The sequence below is a fragment of the Meles meles genome, chromosome 18, assembly GCF_922984935.1.
Source record: "Meles meles chromosome 18, mMelMel3.1 paternal haplotype, whole genome shotgun sequence".
In the NCBI taxonomy this organism is placed as follows: Eukaryota; Metazoa; Chordata; class Mammalia; order Carnivora; family Mustelidae; genus Meles; species Meles meles.
Window position 1 is genome coordinate 22,842,035 of NC_060083.1, and position 21,025 is coordinate 22,863,059.

The window sequence follows — 21,025 nt, forward strand, 5'->3', positions numbered from 1 at the left end:
TTAATGGTCATATGAATTACTTTTCTAGTTCGCAGAATCTTTGTGGGAATGGGAAATATTAGAGAGGTAAGAGCTTGTGGAAAGTTGCAAATTATGAAAATATTAAACCATTTGGAACTAAGTTTCATGTAAATGCTATGGCCAGAAAATGAAATTTTCTTACTCGAATTTTAACATTTGTTTTTAAATAGAAAAAACATTCACTATTCAAAACAACAACAACAACAACAAAAACAAAAAAACCCCAAAATAGTGTAAAGTTTCCCTGTCCTTTTTGTGTCTCAGGCTTTTGAGTCCCTTCCTCAGATGCTGGCCACCAGTGCTATCAGTTTCCAGTCATCTTCCCAGAGATAATTTTTGATATGTACAAGAAAATTTGTACATATCACAAGATACTTTTGAAATGACCTGATTATTTAGTCCCTCTTACATACTAACATTTATACAGTCATACCTTAGAGAAACTGTGGGCTTGGTTCCAGATCACCACAGTGAAGCGAGTATTGCAATAAAACGAGTCAAATGAAATTTTTGGCTTCCGTGTGCATATACAAGTTATGTTTACACTATATAATAGTCTGTTTAGTATGTAATAATATTACATCTAAAAATGTACATACCTTAATTTAATAATATCTGTTACTAAAAAATGCTAACCATTATTTGAGCTTTCAATATTACTGGGTGGAGGGTCTTGCTTTTGTGTTGATGGCTGCTAACTGATCAAGGTGGTGGTCGCTGAAGTTTGGGCGGTGGGGGGGGCCCTTGACATCTTTCCTAAAATAAGACGATGAAGTTTGCCACATTGATGGATTCTTCCTTTCACAAGTGATTTCTCTGTTAAATGCAATGCTGTTTGATAGCATTGTACCTGAAGTAGAAATTTTCCAAAATTAGTCAGTTTTGTCAAACCTTTGCTGCTAGTTTATTAGCTGTATCTGTGGAATATTTTAAATCCTTTGTTATCATTTCAGCAGTCCTCTCAGCATCAGTAGGAGTAGATGCCATCTCAAGAAACAACTTTCTTTGTTCAGCCATAAGAAAGCAAATCCTTGGGTGCCGGGGTGGCTCAGTGGGTTAAGCCTCTGCCTTCAGCTCAGGTCGTGATCTCAGAGTCCTGGGATGGAGTCCTGCATCTGGCTCTCTGCCTACTTGTGATCTCTCTTTCTCTGTCAAATAAATAAATAAAATCTTTAAAAAACATAAACAAAAACAAATCCTTGGCGTGCCTGGGTGGCTCAGGTTCGTCAGAGTCCTGCATTGGTCTCCTTGCTCCGAGGGAAGCCTGCTTTTCCCTCTGCCTGGTGCTCCCTCTGCTTGTGCTCTCTCTTACTATCTCTCTGTTAAAAAAAAAAAAAATTGGGGTGCCTGGGCGGCTTAGTTAGTTGGGTGGCTGCCTTCCGCTTAGGTAATGAACTCAGAGTTCTGGGATCGAGCCATGCATTGGGCTCCCTGCTCAGCAGGCAGTTTGCTTCTCCCTCTCTCTCTGGTCCCCACCTCCCGGCCCGCCCATGCTCATGGGTGCTTTCTCTCTAATAAATAAATAAAATTTAAGAAATACTTCAAAAAAAAAAGAGATTAACTCCTCGTCTGTTAAAGTTTTAAGGTGATTATAGCAACTTATTGCCTCAGGCTCCACTTCTAATTTTAATTCTTTTGCTGTTTTCATCACATCTGCCATTACTTCCTCCACTGAAGTCTTAAACCCTACCCCCAAATCGTTTATGAGGATTGGAATCTACTTCTTCTAAACCCTGTTAATGTTGATATTACCTCTTTCCATGAATCACAAATGTTCTTAATGGCATCTACAAAGATGAATTCTTTCCAGAAACTTCTCAATTTGCTTAGTTCCATCAGACTAATCACTATCTATGGCAGTTACATCCTTACGAACTTTTTAATTTTTTTAAAGATTTATTTATTTTAGAGAGAGCAAGTATGTGAGTGGGGTAAGGGGCAGAGGGAGAGAATCTTCAAGCAGACTCTCCACTGAGTGCAGAGCCTGATGCAGGGCTTGATCCCACGAGAGCGTGAGATCATGACCTGAGCAAACCAAGAGTTGAGTGCTTAACACAGAGCCACCCAGGCATGCCTGTACAAATTGTATTTTCAAATCTTAAGACTCATAAGTTGAAATTATTCTTTAGTCCATGGGCTATAGAATGAATGTTGTATTAGCAGATATGAAAACAACATTAATCTCATAGTGTACTTGGGTGACCAGATGCCGTATCAATGAGCAGTAATATTTTGAAAGGATTTTTTTTTTTTTCCTGAGCAATAGGTCTCAACAGTGGCCTAAAAATGCTCAGTAAACTATATTGTAAGCAGATGTGCTGTTATGCAGGCTTTGTTCCATTTATAGACCACAGGCAGAGTAGATGTAGAATACTTCTCAAAGGCATTAGGCTTTTCAGAACGGTCAGTAAGCTTTGGCTTCAGCCAGTAGTCACCAGCTACATAAGCCTCTGGTGAGAGTTAGCTTGTCTTTCGAAGCTTTGAAGCCAGGCATTGACTTCTCCTCTTTAGCTATGAAAGTCCTAGAAGGCTCTTCTTCTGATATAAGGCTGTTTAATAAACATTGAAAATCTATTGTTTTTAAGTGTAGTCACCTTCATTAATTATCTTCACTAGGTCTTCTGAGTAAATTGCTATAGCTGCTACATCAGCACTTGCTGCTTCACCTTCTACTCTTACGGTTTGGAGACCGCTTCTTTCCTTATATATGAATCAGCTTCTGCCGGCTTCAAATTTTTCTTCTGCAGCCTCCCCAACTCTCTCAGACTTCATACAATTGAAAAGAGTTAGGGCCTTGCTCTGGATTTGGCTTTGCGGGAATGTTTTGGCCGGTTTGATCTTCTATCCAGACCACTAAAACTTTCTCCATATCCTGTTAGTATCCAGAATATATAAAGAATTTATACAATTCAACCCCCCCCTCCAAATAATCTGACTTTAAAATGGGCAGAGGAACTTTTTTCCAAGGAAGACATAGAGATGGCCAATAGACATGTGAAAAGATGCTCAACATTACTTATCATGAAGGAAATGTAAATCAGAACCACAATGAGATATTACCTCACACTTATCAGAATGACTAGCATCCAAAAGATAAGAAATTCATGCACCTGGATGGCTCAGTTGGTGGAACATGTGACTCAGTATTGGGGTTGTGGGTTAAGCCGCTGCCTTCGGCTCAGGTCGTGATCTCAGGGTCCTGGGATCGAGTCCCGCATCGGGCTCTCTGCTCAGCAGCGAGCCTGCTTCCCTCTCTCTCTCTCTGCCTGCCTCTCTGTCTACTTGTGATCTCTCTCTGTCAAATAAATAAATAAAATCTTTATGTGATCTCTCTCTGTCAAATAAATAAATAAAATCTTAAAAAAAAAAGGCAAGAAATAACAAGTGTTGGTGAGGATGTGGGAAAAAAAGGAACCCTTATACACTGTTGATGGGAATGTAAAACTGGTGCAACCACTGTGGAAATTCCTCAAAAAATTAAAACTAGAAATACCATATGATCCAGTAATTCCACTACTGGGTATTTAGCCCCCCCCCCCCAAAAGAAAACACTAGTTTAAAAAGATACATGCATCCCTGTTTACTGCAGCATTATTTACAGTAGGCAAGATATGGAAGCACTCCAAGTATCCATTGACAGATGAATGGATAAAGAGGATGTGGCATACATATACAATGGTATATTACTCAGCTGTAGAAAAGAATGAGCTCTTGTTATTTGCAACATCATAGATGGACCTAGAGGGTATAATGCTATATGAAATAAGTCAGAGAAAGACAAATAACATGATTTCACTTGTATGTGAAGTATAGAAATAAATGAATAAATAAGCTGACAAAAAGCAGGAACAAACCCATAAATACAGAGAATAAATTGGCAGTTGCCAGAGGGGAGTGGGTGGTGGAATGGGCAAAATGGGTGAACTAGAGAGTGGGTCATATAGGCTTCCAGTTATGGAATGAATAAGTCGTAGGGACAGAGGATATAACATAGGGAATATAGTCAATGGTATTATAATAGTTTTCTGTGGTGATAGATAGTAGGTAGCTGCACTTGTGGTGAGCATAGAATAATGTATAGACTTGTTGAATCACTATGTTGTACCCCTGAAACTAACATAACATTTTGTGTCAACTATACTGAGGGGAAGAAAAGGGGAACAAGAACAGTATATCAAAAAAACAAACAAAAAACCAACAACCCCAAAACACCTTTCTTCACATCAGCAATAAAGTGGTTTCCCTTTCTTACCATTCATGTGTTCATTGGAGTAACACTTTTAATTTCCTTCAAGAACTTTTACTTTGCATTCATAACTTGGCTTTTTGTCACAAGAGATCTCGCTCTTAGTCTTTCTTTGCTTTCGACAAACCTTCCTCATTTAGCTTAATCTAGCTTTTGATTTAAAGATTTTATTTATTTATTTGACAGAGAGATCATAAGTAGGCAGAGAGGCAGGCAGAGAGAGAGGAGGAAGCAGGCTCCCTGTTGAGCAGAGAGCCTGATGCGGGGCTCGATCCCAGGACCTGAGATCGTGACCTGAGCCGAAGGCAGAGGCTTAACCCACTGAGCCACCCAGGTGCCCCTAGCTTTTGATTTAAAATGAGAGATGTGTGGGGCACCTGGGTGGCTCAGTGGGTTAAGCCTCTGCCTTGGGCTCAGGTCATGATCTCAGGGTCTGGGATCAAGCCCTACGTTGGGCTCTCTGCTCGGCAGGGAGCCTGCTTCCCTTTCTCTCTCTGCCTGCCTCTCTGCCTACTTGTGATCTGTCTATCAAATCTTTAAAAAAAAAAATAAAATGAGAGATGTGCAGCTTTTTCACTTGAACACTTGGAGACCATTGTAGAGTTATTTAACATCACGCACAGGTAATCTATGCAAGGATATCTCAGAAATAGGGGTATTTAGGAGATTGACTATTTTTCTTATGAATCCTTTCTACCTTTCAAAAGTTTTGTTCCCCAAATACATGTCTTTTTAAAAATTTTTGAAGAGAGATAAGGTAATATTCTTTTTAAGAAAGTCCTTAACTCTACAGTCTTATCAGTTATCATTTTATCTATGTATCCTTTTTCCAATTAGACTATGTAAAGTGACAATTTTTCTTTCTCTAAAGGGATTAAATGTTTGACTGAGTTGTTAACAACTGAAAACAGTTAGACTGTTTTCTAAGCCTGAGCCCTCTGATTAACAGATGTAGGGAAAAGGGCTTAATGGTATTGGAGCAGTTGCTTAAGACCAACAATGTCCTTTTTGTGAAAATCTGAAGGTTCTTAAAAGATGGAATAGCATGACCTCATCATTGTTCATCCAAGGATCATTTCTTAAGTAATACTGAATATGCTCTGATTACCAGTACCCTTCCCCCATCATCTTTCTGTTGCTTTGACTAATGTTATTGTCAGTTATTTGACTTTGTTTTACAAATGTGCAACAGTTACTTGATTCTGAAAATCATAATTTGATCTGAGTTTTTAAAATAAATTATATTGGATTTTTTATTCTAGTTTCATTGGGCATTCTTCGATAAATGTTTTGGGATTGAACAGAATGGTACCAACCATAAAAATTGTTTGTCTTTTATATTCAACCCTAAATAACCTAGTAAATGATAAGCTTCTTTGGTCTGTTTTTTATGGAACCAGAAACAAAGATGATCTCATTTGCTCTTTATAGGATTGTTACTTTGATTTTACAGATCTCTTTTAGTAAGAAGGATATAAGTTACTGTAATGATATTTTTACCCTACTAAGAGATTAGATACTTAAAAAATGTAACCTAATAGCCTGTTTGTTTGTTTTTTTTAAAGATTTTATTTATTTATTTGACAGAGATCACAAGTAGGGAGAGAGGCAGGCAGAGAGAGAGGAGGAAGCAGGCTCCCTGCCAAGCAGAGAGCCCGATGCGGGGCTCGATCCCAGGACCCTGGGATCATGACCTGAGCGAAAGGCAGAGGCTTTAACCCACTGAGCCACCCAGGCGCCCCTAGCCTGTTTGTTTTTTTAAAGAAGAATTGCATGTATAGTCTCATAATATCTTTAAGAACTTACTATAAATATATCTTTTAAACCCGACTTGCAGTTTATCTAGCTGTATTAGTCCTGTATGTTGGGTATTCATGTACCTAGTACTCATTTTTAGACTACTGGAGAAATTATGGAGTTTTATGATTAGGGTTACTGAGAAAGCTCCTCTGTGCCGTTCCTTTTCCTATATTCATGGCAGATTTTTTAAATGGCCAAAACTCAAATCCAAGTGCCTTAGTCAGTTGTAATATTGATGACTCTGTTGTAGCAATATTCTGAATGGGGGCAGGGCAGCCAAGATGGTGCTAAGTTTTAAAATAAAGTACTTTAGGGGCGCCTGGGTGGTTCAGTGGGTTAAGCCTCTGCCTTCGGCTCCCGTCGTGATCTCAGGGTCCTGGGATCAAGCCCTGTGGGCTCTCTGCTTGGCCCTCTCTCAAGCCCCTCTCTCTCTGCCAGCCTCTCTGTCTACCTGTGATCCCTGTCTGTCGAATAAATAAATAAAATTAAAAAAAAAAAAAAGTACTTTACTTTTGGGAATTTGAAGACATACAGAAAAGCAGTTATGCAATGGATACTATAACTAGTGTAATGGAATGTTTCAGGAGTTTCTAACATTGTTGGAGTTCTCTTACTTGTATTCATTTCACTTTCCTTTTTTTTCCTGTCTTCTCACAGCCCAAAGAATGTGCGCAAATGGTGGATATTTTTTCTTTATCTTTTTTTCTGGTTGTGGAAGTTGAACATGTGATTATCTTTGGAATTTTGGAACATAAGGAGAGTATAGACTTTGAATGTTGTCCATAATACAGGCCGTAACTACCTAAATATAATCTATACCACTTTGTTGTATTGCCTTCTTTGTGAAAACTACAGTATGTATAATTTTTGTTTTCATTCTTATTGTAAGATCAGACAGATCCAGAAATTTGGCAAACATATAGCTTAATGAATTATAAATAAGATTACATTGTAATCACTAAGGCAAGAAATGGAACTTTGCTAGCCATTCTAGATGTTCTTTCTTATATCTCAGCCTAATCACAGCCCCTTCTTTTTCCTAAAGTAACTACTATCCTGACATTTTTACAGTAAAAACTTATGGGAGTTTCTTTTAGTTTCATCATCTAAGTGTGCATTTCTGTACCCCATTATTGAGTTTCGAGAGTTCTTTATGGATTTCAGATACAAATGCTTTTTCAGATACAGGATTTGAAAAATTTTTAGCAGCCTTTGGCTTCACTTTCATTCTTTTAAAAGTGTCATTTGCAAGAGTAAAGGTTTTTAATTTTGGTGGAATCCATATCAGCTTTGCCCTTTTTATGGATTACACTTTTGGTGTTGTATCTAGGAACTCTTTGACTAAGGTTGCAATGATTTTTCTCCTGTGTTGTTTTCTAAATGTTGTGTGTTATGTGTTAACTTTTTGCATTGAGATAAATAGACCTTTTTGAGTTAATTTTTCTTTAAGGTATGAGGCAAAGTTCATTTTTATGCATATGGATGTCTAATTACTGTGGTGCTATTTTCAAAAGAGATCTTTTCTCTATTATACCTTTGTCAAAAATCAGTTGACCATATTCGTGAGGGTCTGTTTCTGAACTTCTGTTTTTCATTGGACTGTGTGTCTATCCTTTCATTATTACTACACCATCTTGATTATTGTAGCTTTGTGTTAGGTTTTGAAATCTAACTCTAGGGGCACCTGGGTGGCTCAGTGGGTTAAAGCCTCTGCTTTCAGCTCAGTTCATAATCCCGGGGTCCTGGGATCAAGCCCCGCATTGGGCTCTCTGCTCAGCAGGGAGCCTGCTTCCTTTCCTCTCTCTGCCTCTCTGCCTACTTGTGATCTCTGTCTGTCAAATAAATAAATAAAATGTTAAAAAAAGAAAAAAAGAAATCTAACTCTAGGTTTTGGTTTTTGGTTAGGTTTTGAACTCTATACTGCTTTTTAAAAATTGTTTTGACTAATTTGGTTCTTTGCCTTTTCGTGTACATTTTAGAATCCCTTTGTTGATATCTACAGGAAAAAATGTTCTGTTGAATTTTGCCTGACATTGTATTGAATCTATGAATCAACGAATTTTTGGACCAATTTGGGTAGGAATGACCTTATAACAGTATTGAATCATTTAGTCCATTAACATAGTACATCTCTCCACTTAATTTTTTCCCCTTTCTTTTTCTTTTCTTTTTTTAAGTAAGCTCTACGCCCAGGATGGTGCTTTGACTCATGACCCTGAGATCAAGAGGTCCACGCTCTGAGTCAGCCAGGCACCGCATTTATTGTTCTTACTATATACATTCTATCCAGATATTTTTAGACATACCTAATTATTTTTCTTCTTTCACTGTTTTTTTTTTTTTTAAAGATTTTATTTATTTATTTGACAGAGATCACAAGTAGGAGAGAGGCAGGCAGAGAGAGAGAAGGAAGCAGGCTCCCTGCCGAGCAGAGAGTGCTATGTGGGGCTCTATTCCAGGATCCAGGGATCATGACCTGAGCTGAAGTCAGAGGCTTTAACTCACTGAGCCACCCAGATGCCCCTTCTTTTACTGTTTTTGTATTCCTTGGGATTTTTCATGCACACAGTAATGTCAGCAACTAGAGAGTTTTTTTTCTTTCTGTTATGTATTTTTTCTTTTTCTTTTCTTTATGGCATGGACTGAACTTCTAGTGTGATGTTGAAGAGGAATGATTAGAATAGGCATCCTTACTTAGTTTCTAATCATTAGGGGAAATCGTTTAGCCTTTAATCGTTATGATGTTAGCTGTAGGTTTTTTGTAGATACCCTTAATGAGATTAATGATGTTTCCCCCCCTTTTTATTTTTTTAAAGATTTTACTTATTTGTGAGAGAGAAGGAGGGAGAGCACACACAGCAGGGGGAGCAGCAGGCAGAGAGAAGAAGGCTCCCTGCTAACCAAGGAGCCCAATCAGAGACTTGATCCCAGGACCCCAGGATCATGACCTGAGCTAAAGGTAGATGCTTAACCAACGGAGCCACCAAGGCAGCCCAGTGATGTTCCCTTCTGATACTAGTTTTTTTTTTTTGTTTTTTTTTTTTAACATTTTTTATTATAAATGGATGTTGGATTTGTCAAAGTCCTCTTCTGCTTCTGTTGATATGATCATGTGTTTCTTTTTTCTTCAGTTTGTTTAGAATGGTGAATTAAATTCAGGAACTCAGAGCTATTTCTTTCTTTCAGTGATCTAAGTAATATTTCCCCTTTGAATTCTGTTTTTGCTCATTTGTGTCTATTCTTGTTTTCCTTGGTTAGTTTGGCAGAGATCTTTCAGTTTTGTTGGTTTTTTTTTATTACCCAAAGGAACCATCTCTTGGTTTTACTGATTTTTCTATATTGGCTTTTTGTTTTCTAATTTCATTGATTTCTAGTCTGTTTCTTTAATATTTCCTTTCTTATATTTATTTTTTGGGTGTTTGAAAAAAGATTTATTCATTTATTTATTTTAGAGAGGTGGGGAGAGGCAGAGGGCTAGAGAATCTCAAGCAGACTCTGAACTGAGCATGGAGCCCCACACGGGGCTTGCTCTTACCACCCTGAGATCACTACCTGAGCTGAAACCAAGAGCCTGTTGCTTAACCAACTGCACCACTCAGGTGCCCCTTTGTTTGGTTTTATTTGCTTTTCTCTTACTAGATTTTTTTTTTCTTTTTTTAAATGTAAGCTACATGCCCAGTGTGGAGCCCAGGACAGGGCTGGAACTCACAACTCTGAGATCAAGGTCTGAACTGAGATCAAGAGAATTGAGCACTTAACTGACTGAGCCATCCGGGTGCCCCTCTCTAGATTCTTAAGATAGAGGCGTAGATTATTTGACATCCTTTTTCTCCCCTAATACAGATTTAGTGCCTTAAATTTCTATGTACGCACTGTATTAGTTGTATCCTGCAAATTTTGTGTTGCATTTTTACTTTCATTAAATTTGTATTTTTTTAAAAAGATTTTATTTGTTTATTTGACAGAGATCACAAGTAGGCAGAGAGGCAGGCATAGAGAGAGAGAGGAGGAAGCAGGCTCCCTGCTGAGCAGAGAGTGTGATGTGGGGCTTGATTCCAGGACCCTGGGATCATGACCTGAGCTGAAGGCAGAGGCTTTAACCCACTGAGCCACTCAGGTGCCCCTGTATTCTTTTTTTAATATTATTTTTAAGTAATCTCTACAATGAATGTGGGGCCTGAACTCATAATCCTAAAACCAAGACTTGTATGCTCTTTAGACTGAGGCAGCCAGGTGCCCCAATTTGTATTCTTTCCTAATTTCCCTTTAAACTTTTTTTATTGACCCATGGATTATGTAGAAGTATGTATTTAAATTCCAAATTTTGTGGGTATTAGAAAAAGTTATATTTTGGGGGATGCCTGGTTGGTTCAGTGGGTTAACCATCTACCTTCAACTCAGGTCATGATCCCAGAGCTCCTTGTCTTGGGCTCCTTGGTTAGCAGGGAGCCTGCTTCTCCCTCTGCCTAAGCTCCCCCTGCTTGTTAGCGCTCTCTCTCTCCCTGACAAATAAATAAATAATATCTTTTTTTTAAAAAAGTCATATTTTTGTTACTAACCTTAAATGTAATTGCACTATGGTCAGATAATGTATTTTGTATGAATAAAATTTTTTTATGCTTTTTAAGATTTGTTTAATGGCCTAGAATGTAATCTCTTTTGGTGGGAATATCAGTTTTTGAATTGATGGGTGCTGTTGAGAAGAATGTAGAATCAGGTAGAGTATTCTAGAAATGTCATGAGGTAAACTTGGTTGATAATGTTGTTCTGTATATTTTCAGACTACTTTTTCTTTAAATTTCTGAGAGAGGATTGTTGGAGTCTCCTAGTATTATTATAAACTTGTTTTATTTCTCTTTTCTGTTGTACCAATTTTGCTTCATGACTTTGAAGCTCTTTTATCAGGTGAAGACAGATTTGGAATTTGATGAATGGAATAACATCATTATATAATGTTTCTCTTTATCCCTTGTGATTTTCTTAGTTCTGAGGTCTATTTTGTCTGATACTAATGTAGCTGCCCTAGCTGTCTTTGTTTAACATTATGCATTTATTTTAAGGTAGGTCTGCTGGCAACAGATTCTCTTAGTTTTGTATCATGTAAGAATCCCCCACCTTCATTCCTGTAGAACACTTCTGCTAGGTAAAGAATTATGTTCTGCATTGGTAGTTCTTTCCTTTTATAATCTTAAAGCTATTATTCCACTTTCTGTGGACTCTGTTTTTTTACACAAAATCTCTTGTCATTCAAATTTAGTTTATCTTTTTCTAACATTGTGAGTAGGTGTGTCTAACCTGATATTCTTTGAATTTGTCCTGTTTGGGATTTGTTGAGCTTCTCAAATCTCTAAATTTATGTCTTTTGTTGAATCTGTGAAATTTTCAGACATTACAAAAAAATTTTTTTTCCTTATCAATTTATTTTTCCTCTCCTCAATAATACCAGTGGTTTGAAACGTAGACCATTTGATGCTGTCCAATAAGTCACTATGGCTCTAGTGAGTTCTTTCAATCTTTTTGCCTCTCTGTTTTTTAGTTTCATTAATTTGTCTCAATGTTTTCTGACTCTTTTTTCTGTCATCTCTGTTGAGCAGTTGAGCCCATGTAATGAGGTTTTTTTTTCCCCCCTTTTTTTTTTTTTAAGTACATAATATGCCCATCGTGGGGTTTGAACTCACTACCCCAAGATTAGGAGTTGCATGCTGTACAGACTGTGCCAGCCAGGTGCCCCCATTTATGAAACTGTATTTTTCATTTCTAAATTTTTCATATGATTAAAATTTTTTTTTAATTTCTCTAAGAACTTAAATCTTTTCAGTTGTTTCCAGAGTGTTAACCATTACCTCATTTGTTATGGTTATAATAATTGCTTTAAAGTCTTTGTGTGGGAATGCCTGGGTGGCTCATTCGTTAAGCACCTGCCTTCAGCTCAGGTTATGATCCTAGATCAAGCCCCTCATCGGGCTCCCTGCTCAGTAGGAAGCCTGCTTCTCCCTCTCCCATTTCCTCTGCTTTTGTTCCCTCTTTTGCTGTGTCTCTCTGTGTCCAATAAATAAAATCTTTTAAAAAAGGGGGTGCCTGGGTGGCTCAGTGGGTTAAGCCTCTGCTTTCAGCTCAGGTCATGATCTCAGGGTCCTGGGATCGAGCCCCACATCAGGTTCTCTGCTCAGCAGGGAGCCTGCTTCCCGTGATCTCTCTGTCAAATTTAAAAAAAAAATCTTAGAAAAAAAATCAAGTCTTTGTGTGAGAATTTCAACATGAGTCATCTCATAGGCATCTGTGCGTCCTCTCTTCCCTTGATAATTTGTCACATTAACCAGTTGCGTGTGTGTGCGTGTGCATGCGTGTTTTGTTTGTTTTTGCATGTAGAGTAATTTTTGATTTTATCTTGGACATTGTGAATATTATGTTGTCATTTTTGAGTTTTATTAATATGCTGTAGAGAACGTTGATTTGTTTTCTTTGTTTTAGTAGACACCACCTGGTTTAAATAGGAAGTTCCATCTCAGTTTCTGTGAGTGGTGGTTCCAGTATCAAGTTCTATTTCCAAAACTTCTGCTGTGCTCTTTGGATTTGTCCTGTGCTGTGCCTCTCAGTGAAAGGATGAGACTTGGCAGTGTTTTGTACTATAGTTTAGTTGTCTTTAGTCTAGCTTTTGCTACACTTCTTTTAGTCTACTTTACACAAGTGCAAATCAGTATTTGTTTTGGTTTATACCAAAGTGAAAGAATTAGGGATCTCTTTTCCAGTTCTCTCTTCTCCATGATTTTCCTCCATTTACTCTTCAATTCCCAGTGGACTTTTCCCTGGTTCTTCTGATCAGAAAGATAGATTTTTCTCTAAGCATTTAGACCTGTGCATTATATAGTTCCCCATCACTGGGGCATTGCCTTAAGTGAAATGGGGAAAGAAGAGAGGAGCTTAAAAAAAAAAAAAAAATGGGAATTCCCTGATAATTTTTGGACCAACAGGGGCATTGTTTTCTGATTTTTCTGGCCAAAGAGAGGTTTTCTCACAGTTTTTTTTTCTGTTGCTGGCACAGTGCAGTTCTGTGGCTGAGGAGAGAGAAAAGAAAATAATTGCTTTCCCCCCTGCAGTCTCTAGATCACAGGATCTCCTCTTCCTGGTCTTTTGGATAGAAGGAGGGAATTTTGGGGCAACTAGGTGGCTCAGTGGGCTAAGCCTCTGCCTTCAGCTCAGGTCATGATCTCAGGGTCCTGGGATCAAGCCCTGCATTGGGCTCTCTGCTCAGCAGGGAGCTTGCTTCCTCCGCCTTCTCTGCCTGATGCTCTGCCTACTTGTGATCTCTCTCCCTCTCTCTCTGTGTGTCAAATAAATAATTAAAAAATTAAAAAAAAATTGTAGCACTATGTTAAAAAAAAAAAAAAAAAAGGGAATTTCTCCCTGGATTTCCTTGCTGTAATTCAGGCCACTCTTAGGTAAAAGCTGCCAGGAGTTAAAGGAGGAAAATAGAATCCAAAACTCATGGCCGTACCTATCAAGTTTTAACTCTTCTCCCCAGTAATTTATTTATTTATTTTTAAAAATATTTATTTATTTATTTGACAGAGATCACAAGTAGGCAGAGAGGCAGGCAGAGAGAGAGGAGGAAGCAGGCTCCATGCTGAGCAGAGAGCCCGATGCAGGGCTCGATTCCAGGACCCTGGGATCATGACCTGAGCGGAAGGCAGCGGCTTTACCCCACTGAGCCACCCAGGCGCCCCTCCCCAGTAATTTATATTACCTGTTTATGGAGTGCTGACATATATCCTTTGGCCATTTATTTATATGTTGGTGAATTAGCTACTTCCTGAGTGATTTGAATGATAACTATATATTTAAGAAATGTTAATCCTTAATTGTGTTTGCTCTGGAAGTTTCAGTTTTTGTGTGACTCAACTTTTTTTTTTTTGACATACAAAATTGTAAAATGCATAAATCTTTTGTGAATTTAAAAAAGTGCAGATAGCCTTTTGGTTGTTCTCCCTAGTCAGAATAAGTATTCTAGTTCTAAAAATGTTCCATCTTAATTTTTCTCAAATTTAAAGTACAATGTAAAGTAAATTTCTTAAAATTACAAAAACAGTAGCTATAAAAATTCAGAGAATGCAAATGTGTAGACTAACAAGTAATGCTTTTCATGGCTCTACTTTATCACAGAAAATATTAACAATTTAGTACATATCCTTCCATACCTTGTTCATAAATTTGCACTGTATAGAGTGCCCATATAAGAGAGCATATATATGGTACTTAGATTTTTTTAAAAAGAACTTTATTTATTTGGCATAGAGAGAGAGGGAACAAGCAGGGAGAGCTCCAGGCAGAGGCAGGGGGAGGAGAGGGAGAAGCAGGCTCTTCGCTGAGCAAGGAGCCAGACATGGGGTCTATCCCAGGATCCTGGGATCATAACCTCAGCCGAAGGCAGACACTTAACCTAAGCCACCCAGGCACTGCTGGTACTTAGATTTTATATATGTGTGTATGGTACTTAGATTTAAGCCATTTTTAAAAATTATTTATTTATTATTTGACAAATAGAGATCACAAGTAGGCAGAGAGGCAGGCAGAGAGAAAGAGGAGGAAGCAGGCTCCCTGCTGAGCAGAGAGCCTGATATGGGGCTCCATCCCAGGACCCTGGGATCATGACCCGAGCCAAAGGCAGAGGCTTTGACCCACTGAGCCACCCAGGCACCCCTAAACCATTTAATTTTTTAAAGTTAATTTCATTGAAGTATAATTTCTGTATAGTGAAATGTATCCATTTTATGTGTTCAGTTGTAGTTTTATGACCCAGTTACATAATATAATACTTGATACAAGTGTATATACTTACATAATTCACTACCTCAAGATATAGAACTTTCTGTCATTTCTAGAAGTTCCTTTGGGCCCCTTTGTCCCCCATACCTGCTCCAAGTATCCATGGATCTATTACTTTAGACTAGTTTTGCCTGTTTTAGAGTTTATCAGGCGAATCATAAAGTGTGTACTCTTGTTTCTGGCTTCTTTTGCTGAGTGAGCGTAATGCTTTTGATACTCATTTCTAATTTGTGTTCCTGTGTGTATCAGTAGTTTATTTGTTTTTATTGCAGTGAATAGTATTTCGTTGTGTGAGTATAACACAATTCTATTATACATTTATTTGTTGATAGACATTTGTATTATTTATAGTTTTGGACTACTATGAATAAAGCTACTATGTGCGAGTTTTTGTGTGCCTGTATTTTCTTTTCTTCAAATAAATGACAACTAGTTTAGGAATTGCTCCTTCAAATAGTAAATGTTTATTTTTCTTGATGAGTGTCTACTAAACAGTTCTCCAAAATGGTTGTACCATTTTACAGTCCCACGTAATGATTTCCAGTTCCTGACCTTATGCATTTATCATTTCTTATGTTTTCTATAAGTATCTTTGGTATTGATTCCTTAAAGTGGTATTATTGTGTGAAATGATAAGTGCATATATGTATTTGCTAGACTTTTCTCCATAGGGTTTGTACTGTTTTTCATTACTGCTATTAATGGATGAGTGTATGTATATTTCCCTTCACTCCACCAACAGCATGTGGTGAATTTTTGCCTTTCTGATAGGTATAAAATGAAATCTTAGTATAGTTTTAATTTGTATTTCTCTTACTTGGTGTGGTTAGATTTAAGCAATTTAATTTTTTTTAAATTTTATTTTACTCGTTTATTTGAGAGAGAGAGAGAGAGAGAGAGAGAGCACAAGCGGGGGTGGGGGGAGTGGGGAGGCAGAGGGAGAATCAGACTCCCCACTGGGCAGGGAGCCTGACCTGGGGCTAGATCCCAGGAACCTGAGATTGTGACCCCAGCTGAAGGCAGATCCTAACCAACTAAGGCACCCAGGTACCCCTAAGCAATTTAATCTTTTGAAGTCATTAATCTAATTGAAGTGTAATTTTTTTTTTCTGTGAACTATGCCTATCTCCTGTATTTGTTCTTTGCTATTTTCAGGAACTTTTCAGATACTAAGGGTATCTGATTGTCTTTTTTTTTTTTTTTTAACTTTTTACATATTAGGGATATTAACCCTTTGTAAACATAAGTTTTGAACTTTCCCCCAAATTTATCTTCTTTTTGTTTGGAGTATCCTTTTCCATGGCCCATCATTCCAAGTTTTCTTTTTTGTATTGTTAAATATATATCAGTCTTTGTTATTGTTGTTTTGGATTTGGATCATAGGAAAATTTCCTCAATCCCTGATTATGGAGGAACTTACTTCTAGTACTTATGCATAGTTTCATTTTTTATAATTTTATTGAAGTAATTTTTACACCTAGCGTGGGGCTCAAACTTATGGCCCCAAGATCGAGTCATGTTCTTCTTACTGAGCCAACCAGATGCCCCAGTTTCATTTTTTATGTTTGTATTTCTTACCCATATGTAATTCAGGTGTTCAGTTTAAGGAACAGGTCTCAAATTCATTTTTTCTCATTTATTTGGGATGTTTCTTAAGCCACTTAGCATGGATTATAATTTTTATATATTTTTACTGAATGGGTTCTCAATTTTCTCAGCATTTATTTCTTCTCCTTTAGTTGTATGCTAAATTCCAAGATAGACATACACGGGTTTGTTTCTGGACTGTCTTTTAGATTATATATTTGCTTGTCCTATTTTTAGTATTCTAAATGATGCTGTAGTTTTTTTTTGGTATTTGATAAAGTTAATGTTCAGTTCCCTCATTATTTCTTACTTCTCAGATATTTCTGGAGGATGCTATCCCATTCTATGAAATAGGTTATTTTCAGTGTACAGATTAGGAAAATGAGGATACCCATGCTCACAGTTTATAAATTGTGTTGCCAGGATTCATGTCCAGCCTGTGTCATTCCAGAACCCAAGTTCTGAAACCTGTCAATTATGACAGATAATTTTAAAATTGACTAATCAGATATAAAGGAACTGATAACAACATCAGGGAATTTAGTGGTTATTTGTGGTATCTACTTATGATGCAGATTTGACAAAGGGCGTATTTTTTAATGTGAATCAGGTTTATGGGGCAACAATTATCTGTGTGAAATTCATTACTTTGTCCCATTGTAGTTTTCTTTCTTTCTTTTTTAAAGATTTTATTTATTTATTTATTTGTCAAAGAGAGGGAGAACACAAGCAGGCAGAGTGGCAGGCAGAGGCAGAGAGAGAAGCAGGCTCCCCACTGAAGAAGGATCCCGATGTGGGACTGGATCCCAGGACCCTGGGATCATGACCTGAACCAAAGGCGGCGGCTTAGCTGACTGAGCCACCCAGGCGTCCCCCATTGTAGTTTTCTTTGGAATGTCTGTTAGAGTTGATTGACACTGGCAAATGGTATCTGAAAGGAGAAGAAATACTGACTGAATTAAATCTTTTTTTTTTTTTTTTAAAGATTTTATTTATTTATTTGACAGAGAGAGAGATCACAAGTAGGCAGAAAGGCAGGCAGAGAGAGAGGAGGAAGCAGGTTCCCTGCAGAGCAGAGAGCCCGATGCGGGGCTCGATCCCAGGACCCTGAGATTATGACCTGAGCCGAAGGCAGCGGCTTAATCCACTGAGCCACCCAGGCGCCCTGAATTAAATCTTTTGTGTATTTTCTTACATTTGAAAACATTAATAGTTGGGAATCTTCCTGGTGTTGGAGACATAGTATTGGCACAACTGAAGTTGTTGTGCATGTTTGTGATAGCTTATGTGTTATCTCTTCGGATGAGTGCACTGCATCTGGATTAGATAACTCTTTAAGTACAGATACAGAAAGGCTTCTAAGACATAAGATTTGTTTAATTTTTAAAAGTATATATATAGTGTATATTTACATACTATGGATATTAAGAATCTGGGTTTTCTTAAAGTACCACAAGTGATTGTGATGATGAACCAGATTGAGGAACTAGTAGACCACATTTCCTTCTCAGTGAAAAATCAATGCCCGAGATAATTTTGTATATGCTATCAGAAAATGATCTTGTACTAATTATTCTTAGCAGCTTTTGCTTTTCCTGACTTTTTTTTTCTTCTTTTTCTGCAATAGTTCATGCCAACGTGGCTTCATTCATACAGATGAACCAAGGATTGGGATAGCAGTATAAAATTAGAATCAGAGAACTGATTGCCCAGCAGGATGCCATCAACTAACCGAGCGGGCAGCCTGAAGGACCCTGAAATTGCAGAGCTCTTCTTCAAAGAAGATCCAGAGAAGCTCTTCACAGATCTCAGAGAAATTGGCCATGGAAGCTTTGGAGCAGTGTATTTTGTAAGTGTTAAAGGCTTATACCAGTGACCAGTATTTACTTAATATCTAGTCCCAGCAGGGTAAAAAAAAAAATAATATAAAGAAACATAGTCCATTTTATAATTACTTACATAGATAAATGTGTATAATATGAAAGTAGGTAGTTGTATTTTTTTATTGAGTTTCTTGGTTTATTGAAAAAAATGGGGAAATTTTATTTTGCTTTAACTTACATGTGGTTTAGCATTTTAGCACAGTGGTTTGAGGTATCTAATGACTTGCATTACTATAGAATTAAATGTTGCAGAACACTGACTTCTGTAAAGTCTCATACACAGTCCATTTTAGTGCTTGTGGAAATCTAGAATTATCTTCTGACAGAAGGTTATGTACAAAGTCTTTTTCTCTTGTGTATGTATATGCATGTGTTGTGCTAAAAGAATCATCAGATTTGCCATTTTAACTGTACAGTTTGTGATGTTAATTACGCTCACAATGTTGTACAACCATTACCATTATTTCTAAAACTTTTTCATCACGCCAGTAGAAGCTCTGTATTTATTAGCAACAACTCCTCCTCCTCCCTCTACCTAACCTCTAATCTACTTTTTTCTATGACTTTGCCTATTCTAGATATTTCATATGAATGAAATGAAATCATACAATATTTGTACTTTTGTGTATAGCTTAAATCACTTAGTATAATGTATAGCATAATACTTTACAGGTCAACCATGTTGTAGAATGTATCAGTACTTCATTCCTTTTCATAGCTGAATAATATCCCAATTTATGAATATACTATGGTTTGCTTATCCATTCATTTATTGATGGACCCTAGATCATGTCCACCTTTTGGCTATTGTGAATAAATGCTATAATGAACACTGGTGTACAAATTACTCGTTTGAATCACTGGTTTTCAAGTTTGGGTGCATATCTAGGAGTGAAAATACTAGATCGCATGGTAATTTTATGTTTAACTTTTTGATAAACTGCCAGACTGCACCATTATATGTTTCCATTCCCACGAGCAGTTTCCATTCCCACTAGCAGTTTACCAGAGTTCTAGTTACTCCATGTCCTCGCAAATGCCTCTTATTTTTATTATTTGGATTATAGCTATCCTACTCAGTGTGAAGAAGTATTTTGATGTTTTGATTTGTATTTCCCTATTGGCTAATAATGTTGAACAGCTTTTCATGTGCTTATTGGCCATTTGTATATCTTCTTTGGAGAAATGCCTATTCAGATCCTTTGCCCATTTTAAAATTTGGGTTGTTTGTCTCCATGTTGAGTTGTAAAGGTTCATTATGTATTCTGAATATTAAATCCTTATCAGATGCACAATTTGCAAATATTTTCTCCCATTCTGTAGTTTGTCTTTTCACTTTTTTGATAATGTCCTTTGATGTACTGAAGTATTAAATTTGGATTAAGTCCAGTTGGTCTATTTTTTGTCATTGTTACTTAACGCTTTTGGTGTCATGTCTAAGAATCCAGTGTGAAATCCAAGGTCATGAAGATTTATCCCTATGTTTTCTTCTAAGAGTTTTATGGTCTTAGCTCTTGACTCATTTTAAGTTAATTTTTGTATATGTTGTGAGGTAAAGGTCCAACTTCATTCTTTTGTATGTGGAAATCCAGTTGTTCCAGTGCCCTCCATAAAAAGACTATTTCTCCGTTGAGTTGTCTTGACGTATTTCTGCACTCAGTTGGTCATATTGTATAGGTTTACTTCTGAAACTCTTTTCCATTTGTCTGCATATCCATCTTTATGCTAGTATCATACTTTTTTGACTACTGTAGCTTTGTAGTAAGTTTGAGATCAGGGATAACTTTATTCTTTTTAAAGATAGTTTTTGCTATCGGGGGCCCTTTGCAATTCTATATGAATTTGAGGATTGGCTTTTCCATTTCTGCTATTGGAATTTTGTTAGGAATTGTTTAAATCTGTCTACGGCCATACCACCCTGAACGCGCCCGATCTCGTCTGATCTCGGAAGCTAAGCAGGGTCGGGCCTGGTTAGTACTTGGATGGGAGGAATTGTTTAAATCTGTAGACGATGCTTGGTAGTATTGGCATCTTACCAATATTAGGCCTCACTATGAACGCAAATGGCCTTCTAAACATTTATTTAGGTCTTCCTTAATTCTGTTCAGCAATGTTTTATAGTTTTCAGTGTACAAGTGTTATAATTCATTGCTTAAATTTAGTCATCAGTCTGTTATTCTTTTAGATGCTACTGTAAATGTAATGACTTTCTTAATTCCCTCTTTAGATTATTCATTGCTGGTATATAGAAACAGCTGATTTATGTGCATTGATTTTTTTTTTTTTAATCCTACAATTTTGCTAATTTTTTTAGCTCTAGTATCTTTCATGTGGATACCTTGGAATTCTGTATAAGACCATGGCACTTACAAGTAAAAATTGTTTTACTTCTTCCTTTCCAATTTGGATGCTTTTTATTTGTTTTTCTTATTATCTATTTGCTCTAATTAGAACTTTGATGGCAGTGATGAAAGTGAGCATCCTTGTTCCTGATTTTAGGGAGAAACCTTTTTTCAGTTTTCGTCATTGAGGATGATATTAGCTGTGGGGTTTTCTTAAATGCCCTTTATCATATTGAGGAAGTTCCTTCTGTTTCTAGTTTTTTGGGTGGGTTTTTTGTTTTTTTTTTTAATGGAAGGTTATTGCACTCTGTTATATATCTTTT

The 21,025-nt window shown here is 37.1% G+C and overlaps 1 protein-coding gene across 2 annotated transcripts in view; it reads left to right on the forward strand.

Annotated features, from left to right (window-relative positions):
* The window catches only part of TAOK1 (TAO kinase 1), a 173,905-nt gene that overhangs the window by 43,553 nt on the left and 109,327 nt on the right, over positions 1-21,025 (forward strand). The window contains exons 1-2 of one of the 2 annotated variants that reach the window (XM_045984363.1): positions 8,966-9,026; positions 18,105-18,326. In XM_045984363.1, coding sequence (XP_045840319.1) covers positions 18,195-18,326 — 132 coding nt within the window. In that variant the 5' untranslated portion in view covers positions 8,966-9,026; positions 18,105-18,194. Of the gene's footprint in view, positions 1-8,965; positions 9,027-18,104; positions 18,327-21,025 lie in introns of those variants that run through there. The other variant, XM_045984362.1, reaches the window with a different exon arrangement.